This window comes from Rattus rattus, chromosome 15, assembly GCF_011064425.1.
Source record: "Rattus rattus isolate New Zealand chromosome 15, Rrattus_CSIRO_v1, whole genome shotgun sequence".
Classification (NCBI taxonomy): Eukaryota; Metazoa; Chordata; class Mammalia; order Rodentia; family Muridae; genus Rattus; species Rattus rattus.
The window spans coordinates 7006455-7024629 of record NC_046168.1 but is presented as its reverse complement, the minus strand read 5'-3'; the positions used below and the strand labels follow the sequence as shown (position 1 = coordinate 7024629).

Sequence of the window (18175 nt, the reverse complement as noted above, 5' to 3'; positions counted from 1 at the left end):
AGAAAAAACTATCTGAACTCTATCCAAGCCATTAGCAATGGTTCTTTTCAAAGCAGGATTTCAGGGGGAAAATGAACTGTTAAATTTTTATTTATATACATTTATAATATTGTTGGATTAATTAATATAATGAGATGTGCCTTATTATTAACAGTGATGGTACACAATCCCAGCACTCAGAAGGCAGAGGCAGGTGGACCTCTGTGAACTCAAGGCTAACTCAAGGTCCAAAGGGCAAGTTCAAGGACAGACGACCAGGGCTACATAGAGAAACTGTCTTCTATTCTGTTTCTAAAATTAATCATATATATGACAATAGAAAAGGAAACCTTTGTTCCAGGTGAAACAATACTAATGTAGCAGATAGCTGTAACAGCTGAGTTTTATGTCCACTTGACACAGGCTAGAGTCATCTAAAAGGAGTAGCCTCAACTGAGAAGATGGGCTATTAGGTGTTTTCTTTAATCAGTGACTGATATGGGAGAGCACAGCCTAGTGTGAGTGAGGCCACCCCCAGGTGTATAATCCTGGATTCTATAAGAAAGCAGGCTAAGAAGCCACAGGAAGCAAGCTTACGGGAAGCCAGGAAGCCCCATTCCTCCCTCTGTGGCCTCTGCACCAGTTCCTGACTCCAGGTTCCTGCTCTGCTAGAGTTCCTGTTCTCACTGCTTCTGATGATGAACTGTTGTATGGAAATGTGAGAGAAATAAATAAAGCCTCCCCTCTCTAAGCTGCTTTTTGTCATGGTGTTTCACCTTATCTAAGGTATAAGCCGACTATACCTTTTATTTAAAATGTAATGCATGCTGATTTTTTTGCCTGTCTGTATGTCTGTATACTATGTGCATGGCTGGTGCCCAGATATGAGAAATAGGCATTAGATTCTCTGGATTGAAGTAGCAAACTATTGTGGGTGCTGAGGGGAATAGAACCTGGGTCCCTAGAAGAATAATCAGTATTCTTCTTTATCTCTAAGCCATCTCTCTGTCTCCCTATTGGACTTCAGTGGACACATCATTTTTTCATCATTTAGGAGATTTAAAATTGTTTTAATTCGTGTGTGTGTGTGTGTGTGTGTGTGTGTGTGTGTGTGTGTGTGTGCATGGACATGTGTGTGCACATGGATATGTACATGCATGTGCATAAAGTAGAGGACGACTTGTAAGAATCAGTTTTCCCTATTGCTGTGCTGGTCCCTGGGATGGAACAGAGACCATTAGGTTTTGTAGCAATTGCCTTTACCCTCTGAGCCATTTCACTAGTCTTTTTCTTTTTTAATTAAAAGATTACACATGGAGTGTGTGTGTGCATGTGTGTGTGTGTGCATGTGTTGTGATGTGTGTCATGGTGTGTGCACAGAGGTCAGAGTTACTGGGATCCATTCTCTCCTACTATGTAGATCCTGAAAGATCAAACTCGGATAGTCAAGGCTTTGAGGCAAGTGCCTTTCCTCAGAATCATCTTGCCAGCTACAATCTTTTCTTACTACAAGTTGACTATCCTTGTTCAAAATGCTTTAAATCATGTTTTATAATTCATTTTTACAGACATTTTAGAATTTTGCATATATAAAATGAATTAACTTGAGGATATTCAAATCTAAACATGAAATTCATATATGTTTCAAATACCTTATAGCTTGACAGTAATTTTATACAGTGTTGCTAGCAATACCACACACAGTATGGAACTTTCCACTTGGAGTATCACGATGATACCAAAAAAGTTTCTGTTTGGAGCATTTTGGAAGATCAGATAATTCTACCTGTAAGAGTCTAACAGTCACTTCTGAGAAGAACTATGGCCTTACGACTTGGTGTCTAAGACCAAGGGGACATCTACACAACTCAGTTTTCCTCTCTCCTAAAGAAGATGGTAAGATGAGAATACGGAAATAGCCCAGGCACATACATGTCCTCTGGCTGCGGTAGGATACAGAGGGCAGACAGCAGCTTTGCTGCATCAATCATCATATTGGGAACAGCAGGATCCATGGCTCTGACCAGCAGTAGGATTCCTTCTTCCGTCTCCAACATGGTTTTGATTCCAAACTGGTAAAACAAAGGAGGCAGGCTTAATGGCAACCCACTATACATATAAAGAAGGACAGGATTAGGACTTTTTATGACTAGAATGTCATCTCCTCAATACATGTAAGAATGTTAATCCCCCTAGAGCCTTAGAAAGTAACCTCTTGGGATAGTGGTTGCAGATAAGATTAACTAAATAACAGTGAAGTAAGGTAGGTTCTTAATCCAGTATGCCTGGTCCCTGTGGATGGAGAACTCTACCTACAGAGAACATGAAGCAGAAATGAGAATGCTGCATCTAGAGCAGGAGCCAGCAAGCTACCAAAAGCAGGAGAGGAGCCCAGAACGCACTATCCCACCAAGCTCTGGCTGACATGGGATCTTGGACTCCATCCTTCAGAACTGAGACAATCCATTTCTACTGTTTGAGACCCCATTTTGTGGACACTAAACTAGCACAGGAGTAGAAAATACTTTCCCAATAATAGCTAACTAGAAATGATTACAGACACACAACAGAATTTCACATCTTCATAGATTAAAATCCTTTGATTTTTATTGTTTCTCTCATCCTAAGGAGATTAGTTATAGCAAAACAAAATAGAAAAGAAAGTAGATTTTTACTCAAACAATAACTGCAGGCTCCCTGGATCAAAGGCAAAATGGAGTAGGAAAAGAATCCTAAATTGGGAGTGGTAGTGGACACCTTTAATCCCAGCACTTGTGAGGCAGATGCAGAACCCTATGAATTTGAAGCTACCCTGGTCTACATAGGGAGTTTAATAGGACCATGCAGTGGGATTCTGAAGCAGAAATGAGCGTTCTGAAGTAATAGCACAGTGGCACACATCTGTAATCCCAGCACTTGGGAGGTGGAGGCAGGAGCAACAAGAGTTCAAACTAGCTTAAGGGAAACTTGGGCTGGGACAGAATTAATAGAGAATAGGGAAGGAAATAAAGCAAACACCCCTAACAAACAACTACAGATCGAACAACTAGCAAGGTTAATCAAAGGCCTTAAAGTAAAAGGACACTTAGCCTACCCTCTGCGTCAGAAGTCAGAACTAGGGAAAAGCTCATGCATGTGGCAGTCGGTAAAGTACGTTACATTATGGAAAGGAAAGCCAAAGCTATGAACCAACAAAGGAGAAATTATGAGGATCTAGATGAGGACTGGAGTCAAATGGGGGAACTCTCACCTTGTTGTTCATGAAAGCTTTCAAACAGCGGATAATCTCATGCTGGTTCCGGCTGTCGTAGTTTCTACAAGCAGAAAACAGAATCAGCGACATCCCTTTATGTTAATGCATCTTTCCTAATGATTGCTCAATCTTGCAAAGGACATTATGAATGCCTTCCCTGGAAGCCAAGTAGAATCTAACAGGCAGTTATGAAGGGAGCCCAGCATGCTCAAAGGTGACATTACATTGTGATGCTAAAGGCTGCACAGCCCTAAGTTATCAGCTGGCTAATACCCTTGTAATCTGACAATTTAGTATTAAATTAAAAACTGCCAATTTGGGGCTAGCACATAACTCAGTTGTATAATACTTGCCCAGCAAATACAAGGCCCCGAGTTTGAAACTCAGTAATATTAAAAATTGTGTTAAATGTGCAAACTAAACTCTAGTCTCTCAACTTTCTCTAGGTACACACAGATCCAATCACTGTATTTTGTCTCAAAAAGATTCCAGAAGTAGTGGACACCTCTGCACCATAGCAGACTAAAATGGCTTCCGGTATTCACAGACTTTATCCCCACCCTGAAGACTGCTATAAAGCTAACCCCAAACTAATCAAGTATATGGTCACGAAAAATCTCCAATGTGATACAGCCCAGGCCAGATCACAGCACAGCTGAATATGAAATCAGATGCCCTTTCCAAACAGAAAAAGAACTGGAGACTAATCTTTACTGCTCTATATCTTCCTCTCTCTATAATCTCATCCCCTAATCTCCTCGACAATAAACTTTTCTTTAATCCAAAAGCATATCCTCCTAGTCCACAACTCTGACTTTAACTGTTGTTATTTTTCCTTAATGCAATTATCCAAGTCAAGTCCCCTCTGGCCCTCAACCTAGAAAATATAAAGACCCAGAATTCCTTACCCAGAAGTCTCCTCTTTCTCATCATGGAGTCGTTTGAGGATGTCCAATAAGGAGGCTAGGCCCTCAGCACCAAATGTCTGCACCCAACTGTAAGGAACAGATTAAAGACAAATGTCAATGTGAATCATAATGGATATTCGCTAAATCTACCCCGGAAGCTCTTGACTCCCAATCCAGACCTTCCTCATATTTCCCCGCCTCCTTGGATCATCACCACCAGTGGACTATGCATTAGTTTCTGGTAGTTTTCTCAGAATTCTTACCTGACAGGGTTATTGTTGAGAGAGACTCGAAGGGACTCCAGGCAGCTAAGCAGGTGCATATCCCGCAAGCCTGACCTCAGCTCCTGAATGTACATCATGGCAGACCTGGAACTCTCCTTCTGGTTCATGCCCTGGAAAGAGGCAGACAAAGAGGTGAGTAAACACTAGGCCCAATCATGAGTTTAACCAAACTGTGACAAACTGAGTGACAACTCAAACATAATCCAGGAACTTAAGTGTTAAGTCAAGAAACAAAGTCAAGAAAGGTGGCAACCCATATGAGGTCAGTCAAGAGTAGGCTTACAGAACAGGGTAGAGCAGAACTGACAGAGACAGCGAACAGTCTATAAAATAGCAAAATAAGCAGGCCCAGGGTAAGGACGCAGCCTCCTGGGAGCACCTGTCCTAGCGCTTACAGCTTTGGAAGTGTGCAGATACTGGGACACCATCTCCCTCTTGATGACAATGTCCTTCTCTCGCAAAGGCTGCTGTTTCTCCTCATTCAGGTTCATATCCACCTAGCAAAGTGAGGGAACAAAGAGACAGAGGAAAAACATTATAAGTATTATAAGTATTTTTGCCTTTATAAGTATTTTTGATTTTGTTTTGAGACAGGATCTTACTACATAGTTCAGGCTATCCTGGAACTCACTATGTAGACCAGGCTTGTCTTGAACTCATAGAGATCCCTCAGCCTCTTAGAAGTTTTTAGTGTTTAATATTTTCTATGAAACACTAAATTATTAGTAATGAGTTAAATACAGTGAATCATTAGTGAACAAATATGTTTTCCTGATTCCTAGAGGCTTAAGTTATAGTAACTAATAAAAATTCCTCAGGGATAAAATTTAATTAATTTCAGTACAGATCCCCAGACACCATTCTTGGTACGATGCCTGCATGCTAGGTATATACCACTGAATACCTTAACATATGTGTACACACACACACACTCACTCTCTCTTCTGAGGGATCCCTAGGAAATAATAATACAGTTGAACAATTTCTTTTGTATTACTGAAAGGAAAGCATATACAATGTCTTCTGCATTGAAGGCTGACCTCATCCTCTCCCCAGCACTGGAGAACTGCTGCCATAAGAAAAAGAAAAATCAACACCAACAAAATTTGACCGAACACTGAGCCCTAATCACTAATTCTGGTCATTGCAGGGTGTCCACCTAAAGTGACCCCGTTCTCACTAAAGACAGCAAAGGAAGTCACAGCCATATATACACCTCACAACTACACTGACTTCAGATACGATCCTCAAAGGCCTTCTATTAGTAAGCTGGCGTCAACACTCTCTTTCCACATTCCCACTAAACGAGACCTCAGGCAAATGACACCTTCGTACTCCGCAGTTTACTCTTTGTACAGAGCTCAATGTAAATGCTTCCCTACTTCATCTTCTCTGATTTAGCCTCAAGACGGTCACACTACCACAGGGTTTGGTCCACTCATACCACCCTTTTGTGGCTAGAGTACCACCAGGAAGACATTAGCAAAGTAGTCAGTAATCGATATTCAAGTTTAACTCAGATTCCAATCCTGTGGACTGGTACTTGCATTTTTAACCATTATTTCATGGGGTTAATATTAAAACATTTTACATTAAGCCTAGATTTTTTTTTTAATAGTAAACATCAACTTAGGAGAGCACACCTTTCAAAACAGCCACCACAGGCAGACAGATGCCCATAAGTGTGTGCTGGGAAGGAGACCTCACGTGGAAGGCGGCTTACCAGCATCTGCTCAAAGAGGACGAGAACTTGATCGTCTGAGATGTCCTGCAGTGACTGAGCAGTGGGGTCATCTCCATACGATGCAGAGGAGTTTCTATGAGCAGAATTGGGCTTTTCCTTCTCCTTCTTAATCCTCATGCTGGTAAATCTCTCCAGCTAACAAAGAGAAAGAAGTATTAGCAGCAATTCCCATGTTAACACAACATGATCCACAACTTAACACGCCAAACACCAAGTAACCAACCCTTGACCCTCTTGCACCTGCTTAGTATTTTTAGTTTATGCAGTCAAGGTTTTTATGATAAAAAGGAAGAAATCATTTTTTGTTAGATCTAACATAGCATGCTAACGTTATTCCTATCTATAATAATGTGTAAGAGAAAGCAAATGCTGCATTAAGGTTTCAAACCTCTCTAGGCTGGTGTGTTGGCACACACCTTTGATCCTAGTACTCAAGAGGCAGAGGCAAGTGGATCTCTGGGAGTTCAAGGCCAGCCTGGTCTACATAGTGAGTTCCAGGACAGCCATGGCTACACAAAAAGACCCTATCTTCAAAAATTAAAAAAATAACAATTTAAAATTTTAAAATCTTTCTAAAAAGGAAACTGTTGTAAATTTCTCCTGCCATTTCTAAGCCTTCTTAGCAGCATAGAACCAAAAGTATCTCATGGACAAATTTATCTCAGTAAAATTTGTTTCTTTCTAGCCACCCAATAATAAATGTGACCAGGGTACATGAGGATCTTTCCCTTCAGGAGGTATCTGTAACCAAAGAGTTTAAGATAAATATGCAATATGGGACAAAGAAGCGAATGTCTTAAAATCAAGAGCTGTTTCTCTCTCTTCTGTTTGTTCCGTGGCACTTGGGATATGGAAACAGCCAGAGTTCACAGCATACTCTTTCAAATCTCTGAGCATGCCTATTCAGCAAAACTGCACCGCACAGAGGTACACACGCTGCCGCTCTGTACACAAAGACTGACAAGCCATCCTCAAACCTTAACTGTAAGTGCTGATGGGGCCGAGGCTGTGGTAAGCTTCAGCTTCATCAGCTCAACCCACTGAAAACATCAGTAACTGTATGCAAAAAAAAAAAAAGTACTGTGGGGCTTCAAAGACGTAGTGGCACCTAGATGCAGGATGAGTTCTAGTCAAAAATTGTCCAACCATGAAAGTAAAGCATGCAATGGGTTAAATGAAGTTAGAGAAGACCTTGCCTATTCTGACGCTAGAACCCTTGCTCTCATTACAGTTGAAGGAAGTCAAAGTTACAAGAGCTGGTGAATGTTAGGAGTAGAGAAAACAAGCTAGAACATGCGCATGCCACACAGTATTTCCTTACCTCGTCTGCCATGAGTCGCTTCAAAGTCTGGGAAACAGAGAAAAAAGGAGGGAGAAGAAAAAGAAAAGAGATCAGTGGAATACCAAGGAACCTCCCAAACACCAAAATGGTTGAAGGGAGAAAGGAAGAGAAAATAAACGGAAAGGCCCTAAGCTACCTCTTCCACACACTAAAAGATGTCTGCCTAGCACAGGTGCGGCTCAGCACAGTCTCAGGTAAGGGGCAGTCGTGGTGGGAAGACAGAACGGAGAGCTGAACAGACTCTAAACCCATGACCACCCAACTTATGAAAAGTGTTCACCTTCATCAGTAAACAAGGAACCACAAGGAACACTGAAGTCTGGCCTAGCGGTAGGCTAAGGCAGGGGTACTGTGAGTTCAAAATCTCTTCGACTACAGTCAATCCAGAGCAGACCAAGAAACATGGCGAGTCTCGGTGTCAGAATTTTAAAAGGGAGATGAGGATGGGGTTAAATGCTCAGTGGTGGAGTCCTTGCCTACTGTGTAACAAATACATAGATAAAGTCAAGAAGAAGTATCCGCTCATACTGATAGAAACACTGCATGTATGTGAGACTCTGGGTCTGATCCCTGGCTTTTGTATCTGTCTAGTTGTAGAGGAACAACGGCTTGCTCATACTTTGCTGGGATTAGACAAACCACTGTGCCAACCTAAGAAGACAAATGACATCATCTAGTAAAATTAAATGTATATACATTTTTATTCAACACAGCAATTGTAAGCATCGGCCCTGCTGAAATGAGCACTTAAGAAACAAAAGCATGTGCGGATGACTGTAAACCTGAAAAAGAAAATCGAAAGAGCAAGCAAGAGCACACTGGAAAAGAGCTCTTCAAAGAAAGTGAATAAACTTTCAACTACTCACCAATAGAGAACCGTTAGTTCACTAAGGACATATAAAATCATATTAATTGTAATGTAAGATTATAAAGGACATGATTATCTTAAATGCCCAACAGCTATTACCTGTGACTACTATAGGTTACAACCAAGGAGGAAGACAAAGAGGTCTCTGGAGTGTGCATGATTTTCTACTTCTTGACATGGACAGTGATTATATAGGGGTTAACTTTATAAGTACTCAATGTTTTCTATTTGCTTCTACATGTGATCACACACACAGAAGTACTTTAAAGTCTGAATGCTTTAAGTCTTGGCAGGTAGGAAGTTTTTTTTTTTTTTAACCCTATTGAACTTCAACCATAATTTTTTGTTACTATCAAAGGAGAGGATAAATGCCTCTTGACTTACTCAACTAATGAAAAAAACAGTCCTATCTTCACAATTATTTATCTAGCCTTCTGATGATAGGAAGAACCACTCCATTATGTCCATAGTTCTCATATCACAATCCGGGTAGGTCCAATGTAAATTAAGAATATTTATTTTGGGGCAGGTAGTGGTATCACACAGCTTTAATCACAGCACTCAGGAGGCCAAGGCCGGTAGATTTCTGAGTTCAAGGCCAGCCTGGTCTACAGAGCAAGTTCCAGGAGATCTAGGGCTACACAGAGAAACCCTGTATCAAAAACAAACAAACAAACAAAGAAACCAATAAATAAAATAAAGCAAATTAATTAATTAAAAGAAAATTGACTTTGCTCTCCCTGGCCCAGGTCACATTTTCACTGACTGAGTACTAACCGCTTGCCTGAGAACATGAGAGGCTTGCTCAACACCCATGGAACTTCAAGTTTACTTTTATCGGGGACACAGACATAGAATGACAAAGCACTACCTAAGAAGACTACAAGACATTTCCTTATTTTGTGTCCTGACATCATCTGCACACAGAAGTGGTTATGCACACCTATAATCCCAGCATTTCAGAAGCTAAGGCAGAAGAATTGAAAGTTCAAGCAGCCTGGGCTACATTTCAGGTTCAAGACCAACCTGTGCTTACACAGGAGGGTCTCTGCCTGATGGGATGGGCAGCAGCGATGAGCTGCAGTTTCATCAGGTCAATACACTGAAAACAGCAGCAGCTGTTCACAAGCTGTGGGGCTTACGTGATGTACGTGGCATCTAGAAACAAGCCACAAAGGGGATGCAATGTCCCTGCAGCCTAAGTTGTCATAAGGTTCATCTTATCTCAATATTGGCTCCAAATTCAAATGTTCTCTTAAGAAACAAGAAACAGTCAAAGAACTCTGGGATGAGTGTGACACAGATAATGGAACCTACATCTAGACAATCAGTGGTGGCTGAACTGTCCACAGAAGTGGGCAAAGTTAAAGGAAGGGAAACAAGCACTTTGTTCTTTCTGTTTACAGACTCTGGGGTCATCATCTCTCTTCTACTACCGCAGGTCCCTGCTTGCTGCTTACTATACTTCAGTGTCACCTTAAACTATCAGAAGCCTTCAGTTCTGTCTGCTCTATGCCACATCCATCCTCCCAATTATACCCAAGAGTACTCTTTCTAAAGCTGGGCATGGTGGAGCACACCCGTAGTTCCAGCACCTAAGAGATGAAATGATAAAGAAGTCAAAGGGGTTGGGGATTTAGCTCAGTGGTAGAGCACTTGCCTATGGCAAGCTTAAGGCCCTGTTGGTCCCCAGCTCGAAAAAAAAAAAAAAAAAAAAAAAAAGAAGTCAAAGCCATCCTCAGCTACACAGTAAGTCAGGCCATCCTGGGCTACCTGAGACTGTCTCCAAAACAAATTCTTTGTCTTCAACCTAAAATCCAAACTCCTTACACCATGGTATACATAGCTCTGCTGCCTTTACCCACTCCCACCCCAATAAGGCCTGCCACTAAACACACCCTCAACTGTTTAGGGTTTTGTTTGTTTTTGGTATATTGACCTAGTTGCAGGCCCAAAAGATGGCACTGCCTCACTACCCCAGATTTTCCCTAGACAGCTGCCTCCCTCAGCCTGCATTGTACTTCCAGGACTAACTCTAGCAGGCTGGCAAGATGACTGCTTCTCTTGCATAGGAGCCTTTCCTGGTATTTGCAAAATGACAGCTATCTGTCTGACTCGCTGCACCAAGAGTGGGCCGCAATGCTCCTGTTGTGATTGCTACTCTACTTGCCTCCAGAAGAACAAGTTCCCTGAGTGTAGGGCCAGGCACCGACCTCAGAAGCCAACAAACCCCTGAAAAGCCCTCACATCTGTTCCACCTCTTCATTCTCAGTGAGGAACCAACGCCCAGACAGGTACAGTGAGCCATCAATCCAACGATTAGAACTCAAGTCTTCTGATCTCAAAGCCCCAAAACCTGTGTTCCAAGTTCTTCTGCCTTATCCCTACCTAGTTTATTACCAGTAATTCTGCCACAGACAGTAAACATACACAAACATTTCAAAGAAAGAAAATACACATTCCCCTGGCTTTTCTGGAACACTATTAGAAATATATCTAGTACTTAAAAACAATTATTGGGGGCTAGAATGTGCCCATTTGGTAGGGTGCTTGCCAAGCATGCAGGAGGGCCCTGGGTTTGACCTCTCCACCACATAAATCTTACATGGTAAGGCACATCTGTAGTAGAGAGATGAGAGAATGAGGATAAGGAGTTCAGTATCATCCTTGGCTACATAGTGAGATCAAGGCCAGTCTACAATATATGAGAACTCGTTTCAAAAAATATACATACTAAGACAAATGAAATAAAATAAAATAAAATAATCCGTGTTTTAGTTTTCAACTTGGAGTTAGGACCATAGAAAGGAATCCATGCAGAAAAGCTGCAGTTCCCAAATAAGTCCAATAGAGGGCAGCAACACCCAACAAAATAAATAACAGCACAGACCAATTCCACTTCTGAACCCAATAAAACACCCAACCAAACAGCAAGCTCAGTCACTGATATGGAAACCTGTTACTACAGGATCCTGAGAATATGGCTTATTTACTCAATGCAACGTGTGTTCTTTTACACATTCTATAGTGTCTGAAACATTGTTCAATGTTTTAAATAATTAATTTAAAAATGTTTACATATAATTTGTATGTGCCATGTATATATGTATGTGCACCACATGTATGTCTGGTGCCTGAAGAGGACAGAAGAGGCATTAGATCCGGCGGAACTGGAGTTATAGATGGTTATAACCTTCCATGTAACCACTGAGCCACCCCTCCAGTCCTCACCCAAATCATTAGCTGTTGCTTTTTTCTTTCTTTTTTAATGGAGTCTGTGATATAGATAAAGATATTCCTAGATCATGAGAAATGAAAGAATTGAAAACAATGTGAAGGAAAAGGAAAGGCTGCTGAAGCTGTACTTATGCCCATCGCTAATCTACCCAGCTTATGTGCTTTTACTCACAATCGTCCCCATCTTCTACTTGCAAATCTACAAATCCTTGCTGTTCCCTGCCTGGGTGCGCCATGATACTCTGTCTCTCTAATGGAGTCCACTATCTATTACCACTCAGACCTTCATATACACTAAACTAAAATCTTAAGACAGCTAAGCAGATGAAGTCCATGAACAGATTACTAACTTCTAGGTAAAAGATGTCACACTTGCTGGGGCCACGGTGGTGCATGCCAGGCCAGCCTGGTCTATTGATCTAATTCCAAGACAGCCAGGACTACACAAAGAAGCCCTGCCTTGAAAAACAAAAGAAAACAAGAAGAACAAACTGAGCCAAAATACCCAATTCCTCCCATTCTTGAAGGCCTCTTAAACTACAGAAAAGATATCTTCCAGAAAGAAGTAAATAACAAAAGAAAAGTGCCTACAAGATCCTAGAGAACAAGGAAAAAATAAACAACAAAAAATGCAGATGGAGCATGTTAGATCCAAAGTGGCACCCAAAATGGCGGGGCTGATGACACTGTTCTAAACAAAACTTAGGCCTAGAGAAGAATGTCATTGGATAAACAAGCCTAAAACTGTGGGATGAGGTAGGACGGTGGTAGTTCTGCTTTCCAGAAAAGGAGATCTCATAAGGCCAGTTTCTGTTTATCAGAAACCACCCTTAATCTTGCCCCAAAGGTCAACCACCTTAGGCAAGGGCATCTCAACCAACACACACACACACACACACACACACACACGCACACACACTGTTGACTGTCACGCAAAATCTGCTTGCTTTTCCTCTTTCGCTCCTCTTTCTGCCCACCTCCCAAGACAACCCTAGCAGTTTGATCCCCAATAAACTTTCTACCCAAGCAGAGGCTCAATGGCTTCACTGTGCCCTCAATTATAGGGCATAGGAAGATTAGTTGTACCAGCAGACACGGGAAGCAGAGTCCCAAATCAAAACTAAGAAATGGTCAAATTACACTGAAAGACCTTCAAGGGACTAGGAAATCAATACAAATTCTTACAAGAAACCACTCACAGGGAAAGTACTAACTAACCTAAGACTAAGGAGAAAGCCACTTGAATAGTTAAATCCTTAGGTACCCCACCACCACCGTTTACAAAACTGCCTCACAGTGCCACTGGAAAACTACCCACCACCAGCAGTGTACAAGGTCATTCTCAGGAGAGGGTAAACAGATGGCTTCTGGGTTGGAAGCACAGTTGTGGCAAACACTCAGTGCATTTCTTCTGCAAAATCAGAGCCCTAGCAAACTGGCCTTTTCATGAAAGGCAGAAGGCTGGAAGAATTCTCTCTATGGTGGGACCCTAAAGACCTAGTCTAAGATCACCCAGAGCACCACTGTCCAGCACCAGAGCCACACAATATGTGTAATGTCAAATAGAGCTAGCTACTGCAAATGAACAATTATAATTTTAACAAAATTTAAACCCAGAAATAAATATTTTACTGTTACTGTTTGGAACACCTGAAGCACTATACCTACCTTTTCATTTGTTTATGGACTCTAAATACAGATTAAGCCTCTCCTGAGAAAATTTAGCAACTGGCCCAGAAATACCGAGCTTCTTCAACTTGATAAACAGTATCTACCAAAAGACAAACAACACAAAACCCTACAGTTAGCATTGTAATTAATGATGACAGCCTAGAGATGCTGCAGCTAAGACCAGGAAAAGGGTAAGGATCCCATGTGCTCTTCTGGTCTCAAGTATATACATACATACAGATAGAGCACTCATACACATAAATAAATACATACACATAAAATAATCTAAAAATTAAAATGAACAGCAATGAGCAAATGCAGTATGAAATTTCAAACATAAAAACATTTTCCTCGGGGTTGGGGATTTAGCTCAGTGGTAGAGCGCTTGCCTAGGAAGCGCAAGGCCCTGGGGTTCGGTCCCCGGCTCAGAGAAAAAGAAAAAAAAAAGAACCAAGAAAACATTTTCCTCAGCATTCCCTAAAATAAAACCCACAGATATAAATCTAAAAGTAAGTACAAGGTCTACAGCCATAAAATCAGAGAAATAGATGAAGGGATGCCCTACATTCATGAACAGGGTGACGCAACTATGTTAGGATCACGTGTCTCCAAATTTGATCTACAGATTAAAAACCCTAATCAAAATCTCAATTCATTTTAAAAAGTGAAATATAGACTCAGATCTTACACCCTTCACCAAAATAAGACTCAAATTGAGAATGATGGCACATGCCTGTGATGCCAACACTGAAGGAGGCTGAATCTGAGACAGGAGGATTGAATTTGAAGTCAGCTTAGGCTACAAGAATGAGATCTGTCTCAAAAACTAAGCAAGCAGGGCTGGCGAGGTGACTACGGGGTAAAGAGGCTTGCTGTCAATATCAAGCCTTATGACCTGAGTTCAATCCCCAGAGCCCAGAGAATAGAGAGAACCAACTCCTGAGGGCTGTCCTCTGACCTCTGCATGTACATGCGTGCATACATTCATGCCTGCAAAGGAGGAAACTACAATTAACTACAATGCACTCTGTTATGGAGTGAAGTCCCCACCCGATAGAGGCTTCTACTTCAAGGCCCAGTTAGCAGTAGCACATTTTGGAAAGCTGTAAAACCTTAGGTGCAGTCTAGGTAAAGGAAGAAGGTCATTGGGGGAAAGTCTCTTGAGGGTACATTATCCCTGACAGCTTGTTTCACCCCCCTACTTTTCTATAAACCATGAAGTGAATGGCTTCCTACTGCCATGATGTCTGTCCAAGTCCATGGTGCCAAGGGACCATGGACTAACTCTTCTTGAGTCTTAACAGAGTCAGGCTGGTATGACAATATATGCCTATAATCTCAGAAAACAGACTGAGTTCTGACTCCTCCTTAAGTGGTTTTGGTTGGGCATTTTTGGTTACAGGGAAAATACCTAATGTATACCTGGATGCTCAACAATGAAATGTCCTACCATACTGCACTGAACAGACTCCCTAGTAACGGAGAATGTTGGGAGATATATATTTAGATGTACAGTAACACATTTATTTAAAGGGTAAAAACGTGTGTTAAAGCTTTTAATGCCAAAGGATAGTTAATAGGCTTCACTACATTTTTGTCCTAAGCGCAGAATGGGCAAACTTTACAACAAATTCAAGTCATTTTTTTATGTGTGGTGTTTTGTTAGCATTTATGTCTGGGCACCACATGCATGCCTGGGGCGTGTGGTAGGCAGAAGAGGTCACCAAATACACTGGAACTGAAGTTATAGTCATTTGTGAGCCATCATGTGGTGCTGGTAATTGAACCCAAGTCCTCTGGAAGAGTAGGTAGTGATTTTAACTGAGCCATCTCTCCAGCCCCTCAATGATTATTTCTCTAAAAAGTCAGTATGTTAGAATTAAATTGAACATTCCTTACATAATTATGAGTTACACCTAAATTTATAGGATTTTGCTCATTTTTAATGTCTAGAATTTACATTTTAAATATTTTGTCTAAAATCATAATGTTGTTATGCAGGTAACATATATACATGTTATGTATCAAAAGTTCTAAAAATGTTCCTGTGAAATATTTTGGCGGCGGTGGTGGTGGTGGTGGTGTTGGTATTTTTGTTTCTGAAACAGGTTCTCACTGTAGAGCCTTAGCTGGCCTGGAATTCACTATGTAGGCCAGGTCTCATTCAAACTCAGAGATCTGCCTGACTCTTCCTCCCAGGTGCTAGAATTTAAGCATGGATCACTATGCCCAGTGTGTGAACATATTAGTATACTACAGTGGGAATTTCATATGTAGAGAAGAATAAAAGTTAATTTATATTCATACTAGAAATTTATATTTTGAATTTTGAATAACATATTCAAGCCAATTAACAGTGTGTACTGTTCTTGCACAACCCCTATACTATAAAACTAGAATTTCACAAATCCTGGTTCAAATTTAGTTAAAACAATAAAATAGTTCCAATGCAGTTCAGCAACTGATATTCTAAATAATACAATTAAAATTAAAACTATTAAACAAAATAGTGCCCAATTTGTTACAATTTTAACTATTCTGAGCTCGAGAGTCTTGCTGGTAATCTGCCCCTAGCTTAATGGGGCTAAGAGCATTTGCTGCTCTTCCAAAGGACCTGGGTTCTGTTCCCAGGACCCATGTGGCAGCTCACAGATGCTTGTAGCTTTGTTTCAAGGGAGTCAATCCCTCCAAGGGTGCTTACTCGCATATACACTAATTAAATAAACTTTAAAAAAAAAGAAAAAAATTAACTATTCATTTAAAAGTCTCTTCAACTAAGCTGATGTTGATTTTCCAGAGCTACTGGATACCTGTCTCGGGGAAAATGTTCTTTTTAAACCACCGTGCTGCGATGCCAAGAAAATGAGGAAACAAACAATTAGAAAGAAAATACAAACAGAAGACACATCTAAGAAAGGACTATTATGTAAAATATGCCAACAATTCAAAACTCAACAGTAAGGAGCCAGCTTACCAACTCATCAAAGAAGACACGCATGGAACAACAATGACTAAAAGCTCATGAGAAGTCAATCTGCAGCCTGCCTTCAGGGAAACTCAGATTCCAATATACAACTATAGCCTATGGCAATGACAAAAAGCAGAACACTAGTGAACCCCAGTGCGGTGGTGAACCCCAGATGCTGCAGAAGAGCGTGGCAACATCTTATAAAACTACATGCTCCCATCACACTACCTCGCTACAAAGCCCCTTGGTGTGTGACGGCTGTCTGCTTTAGAAAGTCTCACTACTAGTAAGCCAGGTTTGCCTCAAACTCGTGATAATCCCCGTCTCTGCTACCTGAGTTATAGGGATTATAGGTAGGCACTACCATCCCTGGCTTTCCCTGATGTTCACTGACCTCAGAGCTGAAAACTTATGTCTACACAAAAGTTTGCACACAAATCTTCATAACTACACACAATAATTGACAAACCTTGGGAGTAACCAAGATTTCTTTTTTAAAGATTTGTTTGTATGTGTAGTTGCTCCAGAGGCAAGAGGAAGCTATCCGATCCTTTGGAGCTAGAATTACAGGCAGTAGTGAGTAGCCTGATGAGGATGCTGGAACTGAATAGATCTCTTTAGTAGATAAAAGGATAAATTTCAATACATTAAAAACACTGGAGGCTGAGAAGACAGCTCAATTGGTCATAAGGACCAGGTTGACTGTTAATGCCCACACTAAACAAACAAAGCAAGCTAGGGTGATAGTTGGCTCTTAGAAACCCAGTTAGGGAGGCAGAATCCCTGGGACTCCTGACTAACCAGCTTAGCCTACTTTGTAAGAAACTTTCTCAAAAACAAAAACAAAAACAAAAAGATGAAGTCTGAGGCATGACACCCAATATGGTATGTGTGCACAGCTGTATGCTTGTATGCACATGAGAAGACGTGTGTGTTATGAATGTATGGTCCAGAGTAGCCAAGAGTCTGGGCCAGAGTTATACATATACTGTCAGTTTCAAAAGCCAGACCAGAAACAGATGCTGATGATGACAGTCGTTAAGGGTCTGATGCAAACCTCGTCACTATTCCACTGTACTTCATTTGTTGTTGTGTTTTAATAAGACAGGGCCTGACTCTATGTCCAGGTGGCCTTAAACTCACTTTGTAGCTCTGTGGGATTTTAACTTTCAGTCTTCCCTCCTCTCCAGCCTCCTCAGTGCTGATACCATACCACGGGCGAATGTCACCACACACGGCTTCACTGCCCCACTACAGCTGCTCTCGGGGCACAGAACGGTTATTCTCGGTGCTTCTGTGACCCCTCTGCTCTGCTGCAGTTCTTGTTCACTGTACTTCAGTCTTTCACTTCGTTCCTTCCTTCACTTTGATGGTGCACATCCCATTACGGCTTCTTGGAATACATGGGGATAAACTTTATTTTAAACTTAAATACGTAACAATGTCTATTTTGAAGCCATATTTGACTAACAGTTGTGTTTGGGTTTGAACTTGTAGGTTGGAAATTGTTTTTTCTTCAGGTTTTTAAAGACCATTATTTTCAGGAAAACGTGGGGCTGCTCCGGGTCCCGTGTACAACCCATTTCCATCCTGTTGAATTTTGTAGGATTTTCTTACGGATATTTTGAGATTTAACCATTGTATAATCTATTTTTATCCTCGCTTTCAGTGCTAGGAAATTAATTTTATTTCCTTGGTAACTTGTTGTTCTGTTGGTTGTTTTTCTCTCATTTGAACACTGGTTTCCCATACTGTTCTGGGTTTTGTTTGCTCTCTCTCTCTTTTGTATCTCTATATTCCTGCCATATTTAGAGGGGGTTTTCCAAATTCTCCCAACCCTTTTATTCAGCTTTAATTTCAGCTTTCATATTTGCAACTCCTAAATATTCTTTTTTTTTTCTGAAATTTTCTCTAGTAGATA

The 18175-nt window shown here is 41.0% G+C and overlaps 1 protein-coding gene across 2 annotated transcripts in view; it reads right to left on the bottom strand.

Annotated features, from left to right (window-relative positions):
• Diaph1 (diaphanous related formin 1) overlaps positions 1–18175 on the bottom strand; it is a 95417-nt gene that overhangs the window by 59036 nt on the left and 18206 nt on the right. Inside the window, exons 2-8 of one of the 2 annotated variants that reach the window (XM_032885917.1) lie at positions 7490–7516; positions 6148–6303; positions 4820–4921; positions 4404–4534; positions 4141–4227; positions 3230–3293; positions 1912–2051 (exon numbers count right to left, since the gene is read on the bottom strand). In XM_032885917.1, coding sequence (XP_032741808.1) covers positions 1912–2051; positions 3230–3293; positions 4141–4227; positions 4404–4534; positions 4820–4921; positions 6148–6303; positions 7490–7516 — 707 coding nt within the window. The remainder of the gene's footprint in view (positions 1–1911; positions 2052–3229; positions 3294–4140; positions 4228–4403; positions 4535–4819; positions 4922–6147; positions 6304–7489; positions 7517–18175) is intronic. The other variant, XM_032885916.1, reaches the window with a different exon arrangement.